Genomic DNA, 18,473 nt, shown 5'->3' with positions numbered 1-18,473 from the left:
GGAAAAGAGATACAGTGGCTAGAAGAAAGATACACGCACATACTTTTAATCTTCCAATGAAGCATTTTTTTATCAGCTTCTGTATACTTCATCTTCATAGCACTGGATTTTTGTAATGACACGCGAATGCTGCTAGATGATACGAAGTTTCATATACTTGAACCTAATTGATTAACATGTATATGTTATTATAAATGCATCTTTCGTGGCCGTTGTATATTCGTAGGAATTCATTGGCTATAAGTATAGAACAATAAGATAGGAGCTATGTTTCAAGAATGATTTCTTGCAGGAAAATTCGAAGTTAAAAGTTGGAAGTATAGAATAAATCTTGTACGCTTCAAACTTCGCTTCAAACAACATCCAACTCGAAGATAATCCTACTGTTTGGCATTTAAGAAACGAAGAATCTTTCGTGGAATGTTATTTATGTGTTTCCTTCGCTTTATTATTGCAGATGAAGTAGACGTGATCGGCTATACGAGCAATCAATCGGACACCGATGATCACAGCAGTGTGCAGAGCAGCAGTGATAGTGGCGTTGCAATGTCCACCTCCAGGCTGACACTTTCCGAAATGATGGACAATCTTTAGGTAGATATATCTTTTATAAATTAAAAATTATTTAATTAACACCTTAAGTATCGTAAAATACGGAAGTTTTTCAGTCGATGATCCTTTACGATTTATATTCTGCCTTCGAATATCTAATTCTAATATTAATTGAAAAAATGAAATAGTTGTTCTATGTAGAAGGATTAATTTTATTTCAACGTGCAACTAATTGTTACTCTCTCTTAGCTTCTTTTACACGCACCAAATTACCTTTCCTCGATTAATAATTTGTCTATTTAAATATAAAGATTCAACAACAGTACCGAAAAATGGAAAGAAGCATTCGATAAGAAAATTTTATACGGAGAACAACGTAAGAAAAAAGATACTAGATTACCAAGCACGTTAATCTTTCGCCTGCGCTAAAAAACGACTATAATTTTTAATGTTCGACTCGTTACCGACGTTGCTGACCCAAATCGTCGCGAATCAGATTTTCTGAATATCGCATTCGCAGGAAGTGTTCACAAGTATTGGTCCGCATTCAGAACACGCTGTCGAGGGCGTAAATGCCCTTTCAACTCGTGTTTTTTAGCGCCAATTATATTCAGAATGCGGCTGGCAACAACGAACCGGTAGCCAAACCGTTCTTCTTTTTTTCCTTCTCCTCTCTCTCTCTCTCTCTCTCTCTCTTGCCTTCTCTTTGTTGCTCTCTTTTCCTCTCGCGGGCCAACGATATCAAAGTCACGTTCTAAATTTAATAGCGTTAAAAGCTCGAGTTGAAAGAGCATCCTTAACAGCACCTTCTGAATAGGAGCCATTTTGCAAACGCGTATACAACGTGGATATCGTAAACGCGAATGGTCGGTGCACAAGAACTCCATTTTTAAGCTTCATTTTTTCTTTCTGTTGCTGCAAACCTTCGGATAATAACCGTGAGCCCGGTATATACTTGAACAATGCGCCTTTCACGACCTCGAAACGCTTCCGTACGAATTACTCCGCACCAAGTTTTTACGTAAGATTCGATTAATGGAATTGTCGATGAAGATATTCCGTTTTGTATTTTCCTCCGGGAATTTTTTGATTGAAATTCAATATCTTGATTAATCATTCTACGAAATAATATGCAGCGTGGTCTGCGCAATATTTGAAAGATCAGTTGGATATTTTGGACCATTAACTATAATCTGTAACGAGTATAATTGCTCTTAACAAGTTTCTGATTTAAGAGATGACGAGTGCTTTGTCTATGTTTCATAAACATATTCTGTACAAGTACGTAAACGAAAATAACAGGCCTAAAGATAAGATAATTTATTGTATAATTTATCCGGTTGATACTGTAACAACCAGCTCTGAAACAAAATTTAATCTCAATGAAGATCTATGTTAATTTTGCCAAAGCTACTGTGTCCTTTTAGCAGTCGTAGAAGAAAGAAAACAAACTAATATTAAATGGAATGGAACACGCTGTATATTCGCGCTAATAATTATTCATTATTGAATAGCAATCGTACAACGGTTCAAATAAGAAAAGAGAAAGAATGTTTCCTACATAAAATACAGGAGAGAAAAAATTGTAGTATACATACGATAAAATGAAAGGGAGATAATCAAACGCAGGCGGAAAATTAACTGCTCCAAAAAGGAAAAAAGTACATAGTTTGCATGCTTGCCTAACGCCATTTTCCCATAGCGTATTCGTAATTATCGTGCCCATATCTTACGATAAACCAGCGGGTAAAAAAAGAGTTAAAAAAGTGGGAGAAAAAGTGTGTAATATCCGAGGCAACACGCGTCGTGTCGAGCAGTGTAAAGATAAAATAAAGTAAAGATACATCACGGTGTAATAAAAAATATCATGCTGCTCCTTGAATCATTTCCCACGGAACGAATATTTCGTTTCTTTTTTTTTTTTTTTTTTTTTTCTTTTTTTCGGGATACAATGCCGGGAAAAGGAAATGTTTGGAAAAGAAATCGAGTTTATTACTGGCGGAAACTCGTGGCTTTAAGCGATGTTGCGAATTTAATTTTCCTGCCGGTGTTGTTCTGAAACACTTTAAGATTCAAGGAAGAGAATAATATTTCCGTTAAATGGACCACTACTGAAAACAACGATTAAAAATAGCGAAACAGAAAGGGGTAATGCTGACAGCTGTTTTAATCTGCAATTTTCATTTCGTTCTTTGAAGAGTTTTTCATTCCACGAATTGAAGTTACTTCATACTGTATTCTTTCAAATATAACTTTAACATTTATATTCAGCCCTTTGCATTTAGAAAATTTCTTTGCTAGCTTACAACATTTTCTCGCGAAATTTCTCCACTCTGAATCATACGCTCAGAACAGTTCACAGAAAACTTGATTTAAAAATATAACTTCGTAAGAACATTTTTCCACTTCGTGTTCCCAACGTGCAACAAATTCCAGAATAACAAGTTCTATGAGGAAGCGTTATCGCTACCGTGGCTTTCGAGAATGCAAAGGGTTGAAAATGAAGAGATAAAATCTCTGTCTTCTCTTCTAGAAACACAACCTAATTATGGAAAATGCTGTTAGTTGCAAGAAATCTTTGAATATTCGTGGACTGAACTGTATTATTCCTTTGTTAATATTTTGTGGAGAAACTTTAACCAAAATATCGCGCAGTTTAAAAGACAAGTACGTGAATGTAATAAACTGTAAATTGTTGCGCGAACGCTGCCTGTCGCTATAGTTACACAGAATAAATCCCTCTTATGTTACATCGTGATGTATCTTCACTCACGTTATCACGCACACGTCAAGCGTGAATTGAATTTCACCGCGAACGAAAAAAGAACGGTTGTTCTCGGTTTCTCGCGAAATATTTACCGAAAACCTGTCAGAATGTAAATCTCCCGCTTTTTTTTTTTTTTTTTTTACAATCGTAACCCGCCACCAGAACTAACATCGCGAGGTTTGAGAGGGAGCGGAACGCGTAGAAAAAGAGGGTGGTGAAAAAGCAGCTCGGAGATCCTCGATAAACAAAATTCTCACGTCCGTACCTCTGGGCTATTTGCAGACAAAGAGGTGGCGCGGTGGCGGCGGAAGAACGTGGAGGGAGAGCATTTGAGGGCGCAAAAGAGCAGAGGAGAGCGGAGGAAGAGGAAGAAGCGATGGAAAAGAGGGCGAGGGAGAGAGAAACACGAGGGAAAGAAGAGAAACGCACGTGAACACGACAGGGGAGGAGAGGGGGAGAGTCGGGGTGGAAGCGGCGGAAAAACTGGAAGAAATGGAAGAAGAGAGAAGAACGGAGGAAGAAGCCATCCAAGCGTGCGAAGATCGACGGCGTGCGAAATATCAACTCGCGTACACGCACTTACGCACCTACCCCTTTGGTGCACTCTCGTAGGGTCGCGAGACGCGCACCGCGACGCCCAAGCAACGGGCGTCAAGAGGCGACATCAGCGGTGTGTACGCGCGTGTACATACGTACAGACTTCTAGCTGACGCGGGTGGTCTCTGCGAGAGAAGAACGAAGCGTGGAAGAAGAAAGAAGGGATGAGAAAAACGACTTCGAACAACAAGTTGAAGGATCGCTAGACACGAATGTAGAAGATCGAAGAACAGGGACAGAAGGAACAGGGACGCGTCGAACTTTGGCGAATTACGATAGAACTTAGGTTCAGTTAGAAACTGATTATCGCGAACGAAGAGATCAATGACGGATGTAACCACGTATGTAAGGAGACGTATGTAATTGGCGTGCCTCGCGATAAATAATGAAATAAGAGAAAGAAACGCGAGAAACGAGCGTAAAGCAATCGAATGTCACGTGTAAATTGTGGATCGAGTATTGTACATATTTTTAAGGGAGACTAAATTTATCGAGCGGAGAGCACGGTGGAGAAAGTAAGAAGCGAATTTCGAGCGTTTCTTTCTCCACACGGAACCATCACGGAGGAAACGGCGTTTTTAAAAGAATCGGGTGATGTCGATCGGAGAACAACGATCGATCAGACGCGAGAGATCGACGAGTGAACGGTCGCTGCCACTGATCGATCGGCATTAGACGAAACTCGTGGAAATTCTAACAATATGCGCACGCTGGCGCGAAACAGCGCTTCCACCACCATCTTTTAGAAGCTTCGACGATCGACCCTCGTCTCGGATCTCTTTTCGTATAATTCAGTGTGTAAAATTGAGCAATTCCTTCGTGATGGATCTCGAGGACGCGTCCAAGTAACTGCAAACACGCACGATGCATTTGAAACTGACCGGATAGGACAGATAATATTCGCCGCTCTATCTTTTCCGAGATGTATGATTTTTATCGCCGCCGCTGTCCGCTTCCGATCGCGGAAGGCTCGTCCAGGGTGGGCGATTTGATTTTGCGAGTTTGTTGTTTTCGCTTCCGACGGAAAGAGAGGCGCCATGCTTCTTTGTTCGCGCTTCGACGATGGCGTCGTGGAACACGCGTCGTCGACTCTACTCTTCATAAAAGCAACTCCATTCGAGTGTACGCCTACCCTTTGGAAACAATGGGAAGAAAGGGATGAAAGAAGCGGAGGAAGAAAAGAAACAAGAAACGTTCGCGAGGGAAGCACACGAACGATAGACAGCGCGAACAGCGGGAAGCAACGTTTTCACGTGTCGGTTCCACGACGATCCTCGATCGTCTGCCTTTTGACGATCGTTATTAAACTAGGAGCGCCTTTGGTGTACTCCTCTGCGGAAGAAGAGCCTTCATTTCCGTCGCGTTGTACAGTCTGCGTGATCGCGCGTACCAAATAAGAAACAAAATACTTGAAAAAAAAATATAAAAAAATAAAATGGAGAAGATGTAGAAGTGTTTGAAGAGAGGAATGGGTTGGAGGTCTACAAACGTGGAAAAAGGCGAAGAAGGGAAGAAAGGTGGAGGTAGCAGCAGCTGCTATGAAAGATTATACATCGAATTAGCAAAATCAGGGATGAAACGAAGTTATGGGACTATTATCGTTCCAAAACAGGGGAGACTGAATCGCAAGCCTGTCGACAAATTTCTTCGGGAATCCTACGATTAATTAACGAAACCGAAAGAACTTCCACCTTTCGAAGGATACACGCGAGTGTATGACCTATACGAAATAACGAGTCGGGAGGGATGGACAGATACAGAGAGGGAGGAAACACGAAGAAAAGAAAGGGAACGAGATGGAAGTAAAAGCGTACACACTTCTAAAGTAAGGACACGCATATGCATACACACACGTACACACATACACGAACACATGTGAGCACTCATTACATACGCGTACACAGAGGATCCTCACGAGAGTTAATAAAAAAAAAAAGAATTAAAATAACCTGAAAAAAAGAAGAGAAAAAAAGTGAGAAAAATAAAGAAGTACCACGTATACGTGAATCGTAACGTAACGATTCTTGTATAATTAAGGGGAGTGAGTCACCTTCGATGGTGGAGACGGTTCGTGTAATCTTTATTACGTGATAAGTAAACGTTTAAACATCGTTTCGTTGTAACACACGCATTCAAAGAGTACAAATTCCTGTTAAGTCCCTCGTTGGTTGTTCGAGGCTTGAACCGGCACACTACCTGTTGTTGTTGAGCGATCACGCGTTGTTGTTTCCATCCAGAGCCACGGAATCGGCGTTTCTTTAGGGTCCGGAGTGGAGAAGAAACGGTAAGGGAAAGAGCAAGACGCGAAAATAGGAGACGAAGAAGGGTCCCGAGTGTCAGGTATAAAACAGGGAACAATGTTTCTGGTGTGCGTGAGAGAACGATGGAAGAGAAAACTAATTAGGATGAACGTCGTAGCGGAGAAGATTTTGGAAGAAAATAAGGTCGTACAAGGGTCCAAAGAGGTCCGGGGAACGGGATCGATCGATGCGTAAGCCTGTTACGCGACAGGGATCGCTTTGATGAAGAAAAATCGATCGTCTAATTATAACTCGAAGTTTTCACTTTGCGGCTCGAGTGAAACTTCGTGGAGAAAGGATAACCGACGACGATCAACGGCTCGTGTTCCACCGTTTCTCGTGTTTCTTAACGAGGGGCACGCTGGATCTCGGCAACGATCGTTTTATGAGTATCTTAATTGGCGTAGTGGCGAAATTCTAATCCAAAAGACTGTTCCTCGATGGTCGTGCGAGCTATCGGAACTGGACCGTTGATCGTTCGGTTTAAAAATTGGAAACGAAGGGAATTAGAGGATTATACTAGGCTTTTGAATTACTCGCGACAGGTTGATACAAAAAATCGATCCGCGGCCCCTGGATCGAAAACAGCGAGGCAGCAGTTGTTCGAGTCGAGTTTTCTGGCTAGGTTTACGCAGACCAGATAGACTGATTACCAAACGTAAACGAGTGATCTCTGATTTAAAAAGAAACGAAGAAATAAAGAAAAAAAAGAAAAAAACGAAAAAAGCAAAACACAAAACGGTTTTAAACGGCGGTTAGTTTGTAAGAAAATAGCAGAAAAAAATGAAGAATAAAAAGATTAAAAAAAAAGAGAGAGAGATTACGCGGTATAACCTTTCGCGAGAATAGGATCTCGGGGTGGGGTAAAACAAACCGAATCTGGAGAACGCGCGTTTTCTCGCGGAGAGTGCCCTCGGATTTTTTACATGCGGAACAAACAATCTGACGATACTTCGATGAGCGTGATCGTACATTTTAAGGAGGAAAAGTCGACGTAAAAATTAAACAGAGACGACGAAGACGAAAATTCGTGTCGATCGAATTGGATTGTCAGTGAAGGAAGAGGCGGAAACAGTTTTTAAAACGCGAACGACAGTCAACTGGAAGAAAAGAAAGGTACTTTCGGGGATCGAACTTTGTACAATGCGAAGGAATGAAGTAAAACGAGCAAGATAAGAGCAGAGATCATGGTCGAAGTCTCGAATCCTACCAGGAAAGCGACCAAGCCGAATGAAATATTTTCAGCAAGGCAAGCCGCGACTTTTTAATATTAAACATAAATGATACTCCCGTACAGTCGTTGTTGTATCAACAATCGACCTTATTCTATAGCTGAAACGCAATCATATTGGTTGTTGCAGAAGATTTACCGCGGCCGTGTATACACATCAAATATAAAACGGTAGGACTCGAGATCAACCAACAAGACGGGAAAAAAGGAAGTGAGGAAGAGAAACGATCAGGTTGGAAAGGTCCTCGGCTGTCCTCTTGGAAGGTTCAGGCGATCGACGCGTCCAGATCGTTTCTACTTCATTGGAAAATCTCACGAAAATGCCTTTTCTTCGCGATGCATCTTCCTTTCGAACTTTTATCGAGAAATAGTCAAACTTCCGGCGATACTTGATCTTTTAATATATTAGAATTTACTCTGTTTATTGAAATTTTAAGAATTTTAAGAAATATCAATTTTTCTTTTGCAGATGTTGCAAATAAGTTTCATGGATGTCGTTGCAGCTCATTTTTTATCGTTCTCTTTTCTTTTAAATATCGTATCATGAGCAGGATTCAAGATGAATTTTCTATTGTGATCACGTTGCTTTATCGATGATCGTATTCGCGACGATCGAATCGCGACGCATCGCTCGACCAATGATAGGGAGACATATCCAATTGTTTGTATTACCTCGTTGGTAATTGTTTGCGTTCATTTTCGTTTATATCTGTTTTATTCTCGTTTTTATGTCTTACTCGTTGGCTGTCGTTCGTGAAGTTGCGAAGAAAGGTACAATAAGAAACAGGACGGAGAAATGAGAGAGAAGAAAACTAAACGCCGTTGATTTTCGACAGAGAGTATGATTAGGGTAACCTTCGATTCACGACCGACGAGTTTAGATTTATCTTTTTTCCTTTTTCTTTTTTTTTTTTTTTTTTTTTTGTAAACGATGGGAAAACTAATACAAACGGGGGAAGGGATAAGAAAAAGAAAAGATGAAAGAAAGAAAAAGAGAGAGGATGTTCTTTCAGAATGATGTGAACGAAAAGGGTAGAACGATAAACACCAAGAAGAAAGATATAAAAAATGGGAAAATAGGAAAATACAAAAAAAAGAGGGAAATTAAGAAAGGAGGAGCATAAATTACATAAAAAGACTACAAAAGTAACAAAAAAGAAAAACCTATTTGGAGAAAGTTGATGAGTGGGATACAGAACAAATAAAAAATAAATTAACAATTCCACAAAGTAAGAAGTTGTATTAAGTGATTATTAAACGATGAATGTCTCTTCAACGTGTAGATCGTTGATGAACGCTCCTTCGTGAAAGTTATAGCCCTTTTTTTCTTTTCTCTTTTTATTTTAGTTCTTTCTTTCCTTTTTTTTTTGTTTCCTTCTCTAATTATACTCTTTTCCACTTATTTTTTCTCACAGTCTTTCTACGCGTTCGCGAACTTTTATTTTCGTTTCGTCGTTGCCATCCAGTCGTTGTACGTGCCGTAAAATATCTCTTACGAAGAAACACACATACACATGAAATAAATAAGAAAACAAAAAAAAAAAACACAAAAAAGAAAAAAAATGAAGAAAAACGATGGATCTTATCGTTTTTTGATCTGGGTTCGTAGTACCTTGTAGCGAGATAAAGATGTATGTATTCTATATATTAAACTGGGACGTACTCGCCCGATGTATTGTGATTTATTTTACCTGTCAAAATCGATGAAAATCAGAGAAAAACCAAGAAAGACAAGTATCGCGAAATGGGCATAACCGACGATGTGTCGACGATGTTTCATCGATGTTGATTTCCTGATAACTGTACGTGGCGCTCGCGTGTTTCTAAATCGTCCTTAAGCTTCAGCTTTATAATTATTTTCCAAACTATATTCCTCGTTCTTCAACAATTCCACCAAAGTTAGCGTCAAATATTACGTACCATGAATTTGCAAATTAACAAATCTATGAAGCTTGCAGTCAACTGTTCGCCATCTAATTTCGATCGTTTCAACGTCGAACGCCTCGCACCAAAAGAAGGAATATAAGAAAAGGAAGAAAAACCAGAAAATTGATTGAAATAGCCAGCGATCACCAGATTCTGTTTCAAAGATATATCGGGCCAGTCTGTTCCCAAGAAAATGTGATATTAAAATTAACACGAGAGAGGGGAAATACGGGAAGCAGAGAAACCGGGGAGGATCAATGCTAGAGGGAGAAAGGGCAAAGAGAGAAAGAACAGGGATGGTGGAGGAAATTTTCGAGTTTTCAAGAGAGGGTTGGCGGTTGGAACGAGGGGGCGGGAGGTCGTAACAAGAAAGATCGATGCACCAACGCATAGGAAGAATTGCCTCAGGCGCGTATGTGAGGAACGTAGATTGCGATGAAAGAGATATAGAGACAAAGTTAGGGCGGTGGAGCGTAGCGTAATTAGCGTGAATGGTTTATCGCGAATGACGGTTTGGGCACAGATCACAACAGCAGCAATATGAATTGATGCAGTATTGAACTGACGAAACGAACGACAAGAAATAATGAAACAAACTTGTTACTCCAGCCGCTAGAAATATATGTAAGATGTATAATTCAAACGACGATATGTAAAAGCTGCGGTTCATTCTGAGCTCAAGGGTGTCGCGAACTTTTATTCGATTTCACCTCGGTGTCGTTTCGAGCGATTCGTTCGAATTTTTGCCGGATTCGTGCGTTATAAACAATTAGCGACACGTGTCATACGATTTAATCGGATCGTACGAAATTTCGTATCGGCGAATAAACGTGACACCTGACGCGATCGATCGATTAATCCGGGATCGATAAAGATGAGGATCGAACGAAAATCATCGAGGTGACTGGATGATCTTTTCTCGCATAAACACGTACATACATACACACACACACCCCGCCTCCCCTCCTCCCCCTAAAAAAAGAAGAAAATCAGCGAATCAAATCGCGAAACGCTTGAGCTCACTGTACGTGTCGCGCGGCCCTCAATCTAACGTTTAAGGAATCTTTAAGTAATACTTGATCGATAACTAAGAATAAAAATAAAAAAAGAGATGAGATAAGGAGGAAAAATACAAATATGAAATAATAATGAAAAAAATGGGTGTTATTTTTAGATGTCTATTAGATTATCAGAACCAGAAAAACTAAAGGATAAAAAAATGCTTAAACATAAAAACGAATAAAAAAAAGTGAAGAAAAAACCTACTATTAATACTACTACTACTACTACTACTACTACTACTACTACTACTACTACTACTACTACACTACTACTACTACTACTACTACTACTACTACTACTACTACTACTACTACTACTACACTACTACTACTACTACTACTACTACTACTACTGCTGCTATTACTTCTACTATTATTACTACCGTACTTGTAATAAAGATTTAAAGAACATAGGAACTTAGTTGATGCGATTTCACAAATGATGCAACTTTTTGAGAAGAGCGTCCCTCTTTTTACGAATACCTGCGCAGGACAGACCCGACTTGTCCAGAGATATCTCATGTTTGCGTACGATATAATTATAATTACTCCCGACCAATAAATAAACAAAGCTAATGGAATAAAAATAAAAGAAAGAACCAGAAACGAAATTAAACAACATGAAGAGTAAGAACGAAAATGAACGATAGGATACGAAACAAGTAACAAGCTGCGAAAGAATAGAAAAAGAGAAATAACGAAAGAAATCATCATAACCGGAATCATCGAGCGTATTGTAGTTAATCCTTTGTACTTGTAAGCTGGACGTGTCGCGCAGTCCTGTGCAGGTGCGACTAAATAATCGTGGGCGTGAAAGGGACGAAGACGACGAAGAGTGACGAACGGTCTTTTTTTCTCCCTCCCAAAGAAGCATTGTGTCGTCGTCGTCTCCCTCCGTCGCGCTCAGGGACACCTTTTTCCTCGAGACGTTTTGCCGCTTTCATTGTTTAGATGATTACTATTTAACGACAAAAAAATAAAAAACGAGAAAATCGAAAATACGACGGAGATCGTCGGCGGAAGGAAGAGTAACGATGACAGAGGAGGGGTAAACGAAAAAGAACAAAAAAAGAAAAAAAAGGGGATCGAGACCAGAACCTTTTTAATGACCCAACACACGTCGCCGTTAACGTGTTCGTTATGTGCGAAATGGGCATTTCTTTTTCAGAGAAAACAAGATACCAAAAAAGTAAAAAATGTTACGATGAAACAGACAAAAAACAACAAAAGACATTTCGAATAAAGGAAAAAAAAATACACAAAGAATAACGGAGTGAAGGAGAGAGCGTGAGTGTCGTCTCCTGTTGCGCTCAACCACAGACATCGACCTGATTTGTAACTCGAGGATCGTCCATGCACTCGCGTAACGTCGATTTTTCCTTACGTCGAACGATCGAACCCCTTCGTTTGGAATAATCACCGGTTCCTTTCAGCTCGAAATTTCCAAGATCTTAATATACACGTATATCCTAAACTCGAACATAGTTCTTGACAACCAGAGATCCCAAAGATCTCTCTCGATACACGCGAACAAGGTAACCTAAGAGCGACCTTTGTCACCAAAGAGTAACCAGCCGTATCGACAGCGTCGTTTCCGAATACTCTAACGAGGCAAGAAACGGTTCTAACGTGCCGGTACACTTGGTCTGCTCGCTTGGTGACCCGAACGAACCGACAACGCAGGTGCTTTGAATTCGAGCCGGAGCTCGTCACGAGAAACTTCGACGCTGACGAGGAAACGATGATACGAGCACACAGGGTAACCGGAAACGAGGGAAAGAGAGTGGATGGTAAAAGCGTAGGTTTCACGGTGCCGACGTTGCAATCGCGCAATTGCCGCGTGGCGATACTCCTTCAGACGAAAAGTGCGGTCCTTTTCTCGGTCGTTGTTGAGCCACGTAAAACTGCCACGAACAAAAAACGTCTCTCTGGCCAGGCAAGGGGAGCAAAGAAAAACGGGGGGTGCGACGGGCACAGGGAGGAAAGGAGGCGACGAGAGCCGCGTAGACCAGGCAAGGACGATCCTCGAGAGGGTGAGCACACGAAGGGGATTTAAACCGACGAAACGGCTTGAGCGCTGGGAGAAACAGGGGTGTATAGGGGTGGGTACAGGGAGGAGAGAGAAACACGGGCAAAGGACAGGTGCGCGGGAGGTTGAACGGAAGGAGGATATAGCCCACGCGAGAGATCGACGAGAATTTTCGTGGAAAGGTGCGGTGCGGATCGAACGAAAGAATGAGAGGGAGATGTGGCGCGTGCGTGCGTGTGCAAGAGGAACGGACAAAAGGGTTGAGGGAAGAGAGCAGGGGAACAGTGGAACGTTTACAGGGAGACGAAAAGCGAGTAAACGATGGTGGAAGAGCACGGTCCTCGGGAAAAGCCACGTTCGGCCCTCTCTCGTCGCGACGAGCATTTAATCAATGGTAGGGGATGCTTAGTGGACTTAATCTTAGGGAACTGACGAAAAAAAAAATGAGAGAGCCGACGAAGAAGGGGCGTGGAGAAGCGGAATCATAGCGAACGTCGAAATTTTTGATTACGTCGCGCGAACGATGAGGATAAACAGAGGGTGATAGAAGCGACGAAGAAAGGACGAAGTAGCGGTTGAGAAAGAGATCGCGCGGGGAGTTAGAAAGCATACGAAAGATACACTATGAAATATCAGGAGAAACATTTACGTAGAGTGAGAGAGAATGCGAGTAGGAGAGAGAGTGTAAGATTTTGCTGCGTGTTGCGGGGTGTATGTCGAAAAATTACGCGCGAACAGAAACGCGAACTGGACGAAATTAACGTGTAACGAAGCAGGAAAGGGAATTAGAAGAACAGCTAACGAAAAGCGGGTGATATAAGAGAGATAATAAATGGAGATGCTGTACTGAGGAGAAATAGGGGTGAATTAGGGAGAGAGAGAAAGAGTGACAGAGAGAGAGAGAGAGTGAGAGAGAGAGAGAGAGAGGGAGAGTGAACGGGTGAAATGCGAAGCTAGCTTAAAAAAAGGCACATTCTGTCAATTTGTCAATATTGTCATGATTCGATAATGGTCGATTGGTATGCCTACGATTGAACCTCTATTTACCGGGTGGATGTATGATGATTCAGTACGATTCTTATAATTATTATCATTATTATTCTTAATTAATTAATTGATTATCATTATCAATTATCATTAACAGTGCGAAAGTAGGAGTAATAAACCACAAAACAGAGAAAACAGGAAACCGATGATAAAGCAAAAACACAAAAAAAAAAAAAATAAAGAAAGAAAGGCAACCACTTATATTATTGTACATATTTACTTGTAACTGCTATTCGTATTGCAGTGGTTTTGTTCTCTCAACAAATGATTTCCTCGATTCTGCGGGAAGAAAAAAAAATGAATAAAATAAAATTTGTGTATTATTAAGATCCGCGAGTACGTTTCATTTTCCCACTGACCTATCCTAAACTAGCCAGTCTTAAATTACAGGAACAAAAGGTGAGAACAAGAATTTTTTCTTCATTTTCTTCGTCGTTTTACAGGGTTAATTTCCAGGTCGAAGATCAATTCGACGAACTTTTTTTTTTCTTACGCGATCGAGTTCCGCTCTTTCGAATTCGGGACGGTAATCTCACGGAATCGCGACCGTTTGTGGTAAAATTGAATCCGTGCCGCGTTACATTCCTGGTCTTTTACGGCATCGAAGATAAGCTATCTATCGGCGTGCACGACGATCTCGCGTTTTTATTTGTTCTCCGAAACGATTTACCTCTTCGGCCACCCTGTCCTCTTTCGAGCGCGAAAGATCAAACACGATACGCGCGTTCTGTCGCCATCTTGTGGATTTATAACCGTATCAGAGTATTGATTTCTTACTTGTGGGCAAAAATTACAGATACCGTCGCTCGTTCTTTCCTAGAAATGAGGGTTTCAATTTATTATGAGACGTAATCAAGTTGCAGCGCCGATACGATAACACGCACGGACCTGTTATCCTGCCAATACGCTGGATTATTGAATTATCCGAAAGTGGTTGCGTGTATCCGGGCTTAAGCGTATGTATAGCTTCGTTTTGCCGCGGAAACGTGTTTGCGTTTTGTAATATTCGGTTGTTTAATTCATGAAAGACCGAGCGGTAAAGTAATCTATAGCAGTTACATAATCGCATCATTGAGAAAAGTAAATAAACTAATTTATGTACTGTTTTCTCAAGGTAACAGAGATGCATTAAAATGTTACTATAATTACATAGAAAAGAATATAAAAGAGATACGTTATCATAATACTTCTATTTCCCCAAATTTTACAAAATTGTTGGATCTAGATAGATGATAATAATACTCATTAAGATAAGCAGACAATTCAGCAATCATATGTTTCTGTGAGATTTAAAAAATGTAATCACAGGATTCCGCATGATAAGATAAGAAAATTAAAGCATTTAATTGCCGAATAAAAGCAGTCTCCGATTTTAAAATATAAAACAATCTCTAACAAGATATGATGTGCATGCTCTGTATTCAAAGAAACTTGTGAAACAGTATGAGACCTCTTATGTTCGTACGATAATCGTTGTTTGATTTAATAAATATTCAATGCTACTAAATTAAAAAATAATCTTCCTAGAAAACACAATGAAATAATATATTACATATACTACTTATATAAAATCTCCTATGAGAGATAGAATCAAATACATCTGATTAGAGTAAGTTCTTGTAATTTCATCTTAAGTGTCCTTCGCTTTAAGTTTAATATTTAGCATTTGACGCAATCCCCAAATAAATTCCATTTCATTCCTCTCATTAATTCGTATCAAATTCTGCAAAATTAGAAATTATCAGCAATGAATTGCGTATAACCAAGTCCTTGCATATTTCTATAGAAACATCAAAATCGCCTGGAAACCGAAACAAACGTAAACAGCGATATTCGTTTCATTCAAATTCCACCTCGAAGGGAATGCAATCCGAGAGACGAGCAGAAGAGATCCACGAGAAATTCCTGACAAAAACGAGGGTTCATTCCCGGCTTCAATCTCAAGGAAACATGCATACTTCGGTGTTCCGAGTTGCGAGGCAAAGTCCGTGAGGACTCGGCACGTAATAAGGTCTGGCAGAACGAATCGAGTTCGAAGATGTGAGAGCTCGACGTCGGACCGAATCGACAGAATGGAAGAGAAGATCCGGGCAAAATGAACGAAGTGACGTCATTATACCGAGCTCGAGCACACAACGTGTCTCGCAAAGGAATCATGATCCATGTCTGTATCGAGGTTTGTGACGTAATGACGGTGAAGCACGCGTTGCTACGCACCCCACTAATTACGAGACACCAAGCACAATCGGACCCTCCAAGCGAAATCCGGCCAACCTACGCCCTTCGAGCCTCAGTCTCCGGGCGACCGAGTTTCGCGGAACCATGTATCACGAGCACGCGCTGCTTAACGACACGTGGCTCGCTTCCGCATGGCCGATACCACCCTTCCGCCAAGGACGAGTCTACCTGGTCGAAAGTGTGTAGGCGAAGATGAAGATGCAACGGAAGAGTGAATTGGATCTTGATGAAAAAAGGTTGCATTTGCTGGATTACATGCGTCCTTGAGAGTTCACGGACTTGATTTCTGAAAATGTGAAAAATGATGTTTGGTAAAAGGTTGTAAGTGGAAAGGAGATTGGCCAGTAGAGTGGTCGAGTCTATGTAGAAGCTGCTTGCTTGATTTTGGAAGGGAAAATGGAAGAAAATAGATCTTTGTGGATGAAAAGAGCGAAGTTTGAAAATCGATAACGTATAGTAACGATAGTTGAACTTACATGTTTCTTCAATTAGAATCCTGTTTAGATCATGGACGTTTTAGTATACTAAAGAGGACAAGAATTTTCCTATTTTAAATGATAATACCAATATAGCTTCTCACGTTGTACTATTACATTTGCATATATAAGAAGTTAAGAGATAAGAACTTTAGTTCCTCAATAACAGTGAAATTATGCCCTCAATTAATTCCCTAATTGTTTTAAATGAAGTACATTTTCAATTTTGTGCAGCTATAATATCTACGCGTTGATATTTTGGTATTTTAGAATTTAAATGAAAATACTCTGAAGTAAATTTTACGTAACAATAATGTAAATGAAAATTTTGAAAAATATTATTTCTCTGAAAGCCACACAAAATAAAAAAACTATTCTGGTTAGTTGACAGAATGAGAATAAGTAAACAGTGTCTCGCTTAACGCATCCTCTACTACTAAATCCATCAGTGGAAAGGGTATACAAGGGACGTGTACCTATCCTTCCCATGATTTCCGTCACTTCGTCAAAGTAGAATAGGTCAACCGAGAACGTATAGTCAGTGGTATAGCCACGATTACTACCATTATCGTATATACTATGGGAAATTATATACTTTAACAATAAACTTCATCGATTATATCAAAATATTTCTATTCGATATTTACGTTTATCTTATTTTGCAATTCATATTCAGACGCCATGGGAAAAGAGCAGAGAAGGGCAACCGAGCAAGGAGTTCAATTCGACTATCCGAATAGTATTATAGTCTTTCTGCATATTTTATGTACTGTTGGTGTATGTCCTATATATTATAACACTGAAATATACGGATGGCGCAATAAATACTTATTAATGTACCATTTAGACACCAGTAAATGGTAATTAAACTGTTTTTATATTACTTTGTTGTTAAGAAAAAATAATTATCGAACAATTCTTCAAAGATTGATATTGTCTCGTAGATATTCCGTTTAGAAAGCATTTTACAATTATTCAATCTCATAGCCAACTTTGCCAAGCCATAATTTCTTGGCGTGGAAAATTTACGACTCACCTATCGCAGAATAATCAAGAACACCTTTCTGCCGCTAATATTACTGACGTTGCTGACTCATGCTGAAGATACATTCATAGTAGTCTCAGTTGAACGATGTACGTATATCACACAAGGAATCTGTTAGGAAATTTAATACAATTAGAATGTTCTAGAATTCAAAAAGTCAATTCTATAAGATTTTAAGTCTTAGTGAATTTATTACGTAGTTAACATGTTGATTTTAAATAAAGAAAGAAATAGTCCACATTTATCTTACATTTCATTATGAACGGATAATAAAGTAACAATGTATTAACAATAAAAATGCTATTACTTTCATATAACATGCAAAAAAAAAGTAAAAATACGTACTCAAAAATTTTCTGACGATACGGTGAATCGCACATTCAATTCTTTGATCATTCTGAAGCTGTCCCTCCAATGTATCGCAGGCATCGATAATATCGATTGTACTTTGGCGCCTTTGAAATGTTCTCGCGCCATATTTTTTACTGAATACTTGAATCAAATAAAGGTAATTCCTCAATAAATAAAAGTTAAGAAATTTATTATATTTATAATATATTGTAAAACTCATTTAATATGTTACAAATTATTAATAAAATATAATATCAGTGAGAATTATTAATTAGCTAGAAAAGACAAACTATTACACATGATATGCTCCTATGTTATTAATTAAATTGTTAATCGGTATTGGTTAAGCATAACAATATTAGGGAAGGATAAAGATATTGAAATTAATACAATACTCAATAAATAATAATTATATGTCAAAATGCTCTTCACGTTTATGATATAAAATTTACGATACCATTTTATAACCTATGTATGTTTAAATATGTATAATGATTTAGGAACACGTAATGGAAAATTAAACATTCAATACCATTTGCATTATTATGTAATTATCGTCTTTACACTATATTAGCAAAATTCTTGTTAACATCAAACATTCCAATAGCCTAGTAAATTATTTTAAATCTATTATTTCTATATAGAAAAATTATTTAACCTTTTAAAGTTATTTGTTACTAATACTTACATATAATTTTCGTAGATTTAAAATGTTCTATATGCCTAAAGTCTATTTGTGTTGATTTTTTTACGTAATAAATAGATTGATAAACGTTTTGATATAGATAAATTGGGATATCGATACAAATTATATATTCTATTAAGTCAATACAGTAGATCGTTTCGAAGAGCC

At 39.2% G+C, this 18,473-nt stretch overlaps 1 protein-coding gene across 10 annotated transcripts in view; it reads left to right on the top strand.

Moving 5' to 3' along the window:
• The window catches only part of LOC132912309 (max dimerization protein 1-like), a 234,682-nt gene extending 220,843 nt beyond the window's left edge, over nt 1-13,839 (top strand). For 8 of the 10 annotated variants that reach the window (XM_060969707.1, XM_060969709.1, XM_060969708.1 and 5 more), the window contains exons 7-8: nt 458-594; nt 3,602-13,839. In XM_060969707.1, coding sequence (XP_060825690.1) covers nt 458-594 — 137 coding nt within the window. In that variant the 3' untranslated portion in view covers nt 3,602-13,839. Of the gene's footprint in view, nt 1-457; nt 595-3,601 lie in introns of those variants that run through there. The other 2 variants (XR_009659169.1, XM_060969710.1) reach the window with 1 other exon arrangement.
• Nucleotides 13,840-18,473: the final 4,634 nt, after the last annotated feature.

Source organism: Bombus pascuorum, chromosome 11, assembly GCF_905332965.1.
Source record: "Bombus pascuorum chromosome 11, iyBomPasc1.1, whole genome shotgun sequence".
NCBI classification, from domain to species: Eukaryota; Metazoa; Arthropoda; class Insecta; order Hymenoptera; family Apidae; genus Bombus; species Bombus pascuorum.
Note: the sequence above shows the minus strand (reverse complement) of the source record. Positions and strands in the feature narration are given on the sequence as shown.